The 5,818-nt window shown below is 39.9% G+C and overlaps 1 protein-coding gene across 2 annotated transcripts; it reads right to left on the bottom strand.

The window, feature by feature from the left end:
• Nucleotides 1-364: 364 nt before the first annotated feature.
• LOC100382264 (uncharacterized) lies at nt 365-5,229 on the bottom strand. Of its 2 annotated transcripts, none has more exons than NM_001175016.1 (6): nt 4,986-5,209; nt 4,631-4,780; nt 3,279-3,364; nt 1,504-1,598; nt 1,271-1,396; nt 365-740 (listed from the first exon to the last, which is right to left on the bottom strand). In NM_001175016.1, the coding sequence occupies exons 1-6, from the start codon at nt 5,095-5,097 to the stop codon at nt 602-604; spliced, it is 708 nt and encodes a 235-aa protein (NP_001168487.1). In that variant the 5' UTR covers nt 5,098-5,209; the 3' UTR covers nt 365-601. The 2 variants fall into 2 exon arrangements, with proteins under 2 accessions (NP_001168487.1, XP_008643881.1); XM_008645659.4 differs by having other exon boundaries at nt 391-774; nt 4,986-5,229.
• Nucleotides 5,230-5,818: the final 589 nt, after the last annotated feature.

Genomic DNA, 5,818 nt, shown 5'->3' with positions numbered 1-5,818 from the left:
GATCTGAGTAGAGAGTTCTTACTAAAGATGTCCTTGATTCCTCTCTCTTGCTCACTCCTATTCATGGATTTCTTTTTAACTTTCATGACTATTTAGAACACATGAACTTCAAATTAAAAGATCAAGACAAGTTCATTAGACATGGTATAAGCATGAGAAGGTGTTGACTTTTACTCCCCTCTGTTTCAATTTATTATTCATTTGACTTTTTATCACAAGTTTGACCAGCTCAATTTATTTAAAATTTTTGTGGAAAACCTAAAAAAATCATTGTCGTTTTGTTTATTATAAAATATACTTTACATATGACTTAATTTTTTATATATTTTCATGATTTTTTAAATAAGGTGAATAGTCAAAGTTAGGATTAAAACAGTCAAGCAAATTATATTTTGAAACAAAGAGAGTATTAAATAAACAAGATGACCATGATAGTTCTACAATAATATGTATTGACTACATCATGGAAACATTTCTTATTCGAAGACGACTCAAATTACATTTTCTAAAGAAATTACGGAGGACAATAATTATAACATGCTAGTTTTCTACTGTCGGTCTTCTTGAGGTGGGAACTCCTCTCTAGCCCATTCATCAGGACTCAGGAGGATTTTTTGCTGTCCTGCAGTCGCTCAAATAGACTCGCATCGAACAGGCCCCGGACAATTTCTCGCTGCAACAGGCCATCTTTGTCCTTTGCCACGCTGTAGAGTAGATGCCATTCACCGATAGCAGCGATCCTATGGATACACAATGTAAACTTCCATTCTGGCACTTTTATGGGAACAAAATTTTTCAGCGAGACTACAAATATATTTATAGTAGACAGACAATCGATGGCAAAAAAAAAAAGATCAGGGAAAAAGCTTAAAGTTTCGAATTGTACTCAGAAATACGCTCCAGCAGTCCAGTCCTTTTAAAATATAACAATTGAATTTATGTTCAAACGTTAATCAACGATATTTATTCAATAGGTTGAGTGAAATAAATATTACCAGATCTGTCATGCAAAGTACTTGAATTATGCACTGTGACTTTTCCTATTTGCACAAATGTCTATTGAAAAGGCGAATATCAAACCAATGAAAAAGGTCAACATTTAGAATTTGAAAATGTTACTTAGATGCTGTCAAGACTGGAGCGTACAGTTTTCCCAATAATTAATCGAGTGTAGACATCAATGTTTTATTATAAAAAATTCCATAATAAAGCAGTAGCCAAAAACTGGTTAATTTAAGAATACAGTACTTCTCAAACATGTCGTTCTTACCAGCCGAGGAAATCATATATATTGCGGTTTGCCTTAAGCATCGAATTCATCTCATCTTTTGTCAACGCATCTGGATGAGTACGACCATACTTGCTAAATATAGCGTCGAATTTTGATGGGTCAAACCTGAACAAGATCAGGTTAAAAACTAGTTACATTCGAAGAGAAATTTTATGTCGAGAATGACTTCAAATTTATTTGTTGCCTTTCAGAAGAGAATAAGCAAGGCGTACCTCCCTTCAGTGTCATACGTTTCGGAGTCACTCCCGTGTTTAGCCTTATGAATGTTCTTTACATGAACGGAGAGCAAAAGGGAGGGTAGCCATCCCTATATTCAAAGAGAACATTTCTGCTTTAGTAAAATGCACCACCAATCTTTGAACTTGGCTCAGCATACCATCCAGCTGTCCAAACTTTCAAAAATGTATATCTAGATTGCTAAACTTAATGGTCGTGTCGTTTGAGATTAAAAATCACCAAAACTTGAGTTAATCCATCTACATGACACAATAATTGCATGATGGCATGGGACCAAACCATTGGATTCACATGCTAGCTAGTCTTATCTCTTTTTTTCTAAATAGATCTAAAAACCTATAACTTTGGTGTGTAGATTGCGTTGTGAACAACAATTTTGATTTAGATATCAACGTCAAAGTGATCATTTGAAAAATCATAAGTTTAAATTTGAAAATCCTAGAAGTTAAAGTAAATATTGGGACTCTAAATAACCTCTATCAAAAAACTTGATAACTATGTTTTTTATATCGATCCAAGAGAGATATAACTTAAGTATAGACCGTGTGAAATCCAAGTTCATTCGAAAAATATAAACAAATCTATTTCAATACTTTAAAATGAATATTGGGTCTCTAATCTTCTCAAATACTTCATCGGTCCTAAATCATAAGGCATTCTAACTTTCTTGAGAACCAAAGCATCTCAAGTTTAACCAAATTTATATAACAAAACAAAAACATTTATGATATCAAATATGTATTATTAGATTCTATTAATTATATTTTCATAGTATATGTATTTGATGTCATAAATTATTGTAATGTTTCCTATAATTTTAATGAAACTTGAGATGTTGAGTCTCTATAAAAGTTGTTAGAATACCATATAATTTAAAACATAGAGAGTATAAAAGTTGTTAACTAGAGGTTATAAATCATGTGGTTTCCTACAAGTTTGATGCAATATCTATCTTCATCAAACTATACATGAAACAACTTCATTTATAGAGATCTGACCCTAAAAATAGATGGAAACATATCAAATGCACATGATCCATCTGGTGCACATATGCACATATTAAATTTGTGCCCTTTATCTAACGATCAACGACTAAGGTGTGAAGTGTTTTTTTGCAAATATGCTGAGCACGGATGAGTAAGTATCGAAGGGTTTTTTTATTAAATATTTCAATCATTGATTGTTGGACGAAGGGTGCAGTTTAATACGTGCATATGGGCACCAAGTGGATATGTTCCAAAAATAGATTTACAAAGGTAGACCTTCAATGTTAAGTAGGTTTTTGCAATAGTGGGAGCCACACCAAGCACATAGGTGTCCCAATAGATTACTTTTTGAAAATCTAGTTATACATATCTTGTTAGAGCATGTACAACCCTGAGATGATGAAACAATTTTTTAAGTACAAGAGACAACAAAGAAATTGCATGGTACAACCTGAGCCCCTAAATCATAAATGAAGTTAAGAGACAATGCGTATGTAGAATGACTCTTGCGAAGAGTCCCTCTCTTGTATTTTTTTCTTCAATTAACCCTTTAGAGACCCTTATTAAATGGAGTTGTACATGCCTTTACTAAAACTTTGGATTCAAAAGGGACAAATAAAAATAGAAAATAGAGAAAAGTGGCTTCCTCCTGCTTGTTCGTTAAGAAAAAAAGAATGTCAAGCAAGATCACACCGGTCGAGCAAAGTTAACGCAGAACAGTTGAAATTAAAACCTGTAGAGTAGAGAGGTCAATAGAACATTACCGGCTGAGTGGGATAACTCATGACGAGGTTGATGAGGAACGAGATGACGAGGGATGTAAAGAACCCACACCCTATTGCTCGCATGCCTGAAAACCATGGAGGCAAAGCAAGTATATTAAGAGTTTATTTAGTTAGAGGTGGATTGAGTAAGATTGGAGGAGATTAAATCTCTTCTTATTCAATTTTGAATATGAAGGGATTTAATCTCTCAGTCCTCTTTAATCTCCTCGATCGCTTGGCAGATTGGTCGTGTTTGGTTCGACTTCTACACAGATTCTATCGCTAGAATCCGTGGTAGCTTCCCAAATGTGCAGCTTCTACCATAGCTTTTGGTCAAAGCGCGTAGCGCAAAAGCTAGTCGCCAACTGCTAGAAAGAAGCGCTCCGTGACCCGTGTCCTCGGGAAGCCGAACCACTTTTCCCCGTGCCTGTGACCCATTCCATTCATCTCTACCGTACTAGTCATTCGGTTGCAACCTTAAATTTTTTGAATTGTGAAAATCCGTGTTTATATCCCAAATCTACATTTGAAACATGTGCTTATTGTCCTAATCCAGCATCCTTGTAGCACCTTAGGCCCCTCTTTCTGTCAGCCGAAACTTTAGTTACAATTACGAGTTTGAAAAACTCACGTGAAGGAGTTTGAATGCTATACTAATTGTTGCCACATTAGTGTCATGACTTCTACAATTAGAGCTAGTATGGACACTTAAATTCCCTCCGAGATTTCCAGAGATTGATGGGAAAATTAAGCTATTTTTTCCTAATGTTGGAAAATCCTAAAGGAGATTCAAAGTTTCTAAAGTAGCCCTTAGATATGAACTTTTGTTGTTGTATTGTGGTACACGACGGATTTTGTCCAAATTTCTATTGACTACTACGACATTTCGGCGTTCTATTTAATTTGCTACAGAATCTAATATATGATAATCTGGCTATGGGTGCTTTTAGAGATTCAATTGCTACTGCGTTGGTGTCGTAGGTAGTTATATGTACGGGTAAATAAAAATGTTGTAATGGACAAAGCATGTGGTAATTTCTAATTAGGTGTTGATTAGTAAGTCTCTTTGCCCCTTTTTTCCTTGATTCTACGATCTTAGAATCTAGCTATCCAAATACCTAGATTTTAATCACCAACTTCTTCCCACAGCTGAATCAAACACTCAGATTATTTTCAGTTAGCTTCTCCCCACATCTACCTTTTCGTTAGAAAAAAAAACACGCACAATGTGTTGTGGTTTTTCATTCTCTGCACGCAGCCGTGGCGCGCCACAAATCGACTTGCCAGAAAAGTTGTGTTATGTCATTGTCATGTGTGTGATTCGATCAGGTGGTCACCATCACCACACCTACCTTTGAAAGTCTCCCAGGGGTAGACGACGCCGTCGCCGTTGCGGTCGAAGAAAGCCACGTGCTGCTGAAGCACGCTCATGCCGCGGGGGTCGCGCCCCTCGGTCCCGGTCGGATGGTCCGGGTCCACCGCCACCATAGCCCTCGCGAGATCTGCGGGGGACATAGAGGCACACAGAAACAATGAGCTAGCTAGTGCGCCTGAGCTCTCTAGCCGAGTCATGTTTCGTTCTCGTTCTAGCAAAATAAGGATACTCTCTTCGCATGTGCCGTTGCCATGTACTACTAGCTAGTGTAGTGCGGAAAACAGCTGAGCCGCTGCCAGATTAAGGTGACGGGATGGAACTGGTATGCTTACATGGCTTGGGAAGGTGCTCCTGCAGGTCGGGGTTGAGCCTGCGCTCCCTCGTGACGGTAGCCTGGGGCGCCTCCGTCTCCAGAGACGAGACGGCGGGCGACGGCGACGCCATGCTCGCTCGCGCAGACCAAAGGAACCGGGGTTGGGACTTGGGAGAGCGACGAGGGGAACGAGGGCGTACGGTTACGACTCTGATGAACGACGGATCGGGACGATAGAGAAAGGCACCGAGACGACGAGACACGAGAGAGACCCCTCTGCTTTAAAGCGGCAGCAGCGCACAGGGCACGCGAACTACACGTGGACAGCAGCGGCAGGCATTGAAATTCCGCAAAAAAATAAACCTGCACAAGGGCAACGCGCCAGCAGTTTGCACAGAGTATAGAGAGCGTGTTCGGCTGGCTACAAGCCGACACTGTTGCAGCTGTTTGGACTGCTGCAGCTGCAATCCATAGAGAGAAAAATACTGTAGAAGCCGCAGCCGCAGCCGGATTGCAGCCGCAGCAAGCCGCAGCGAACAGCACAAGAAACGGTGGCCGAGGAGATGACGCGGGTCCCGCCACTGATGATCGAGTGAATCCAGCAGCTCGTGCTGGACCTCGGGCAGGTGCAGTGCAGGGCAAGGCAACGTCAGTATTCTTTTCACCACCGTTCCGTTCCGTTCACGTGATCTATCGCCGGTTCCGCTTTTTCCGCTCAGATTTGGGATCACCCTAATTTCCGTGTGAGAAGTGAGAGTCCGAGAGACGTCAGAGTCAGACGCGATCTCGACGACTGCGAGTGCCGTGTGCGGTGTGTATGGAGGTGACAGTGACACCGTCCCAGAACTGTTT

Source organism: Zea mays, chromosome 1 (genome assembly GCF_902167145.1).
Source record: "Zea mays cultivar B73 chromosome 1, Zm-B73-REFERENCE-NAM-5.0, whole genome shotgun sequence".
NCBI classification, from domain to species: domain Eukaryota; kingdom Viridiplantae; phylum Streptophyta; class Magnoliopsida; order Poales; family Poaceae; genus Zea; species Zea mays.
This window is presented reverse-complemented; position numbering and strand designations above follow the sequence as displayed.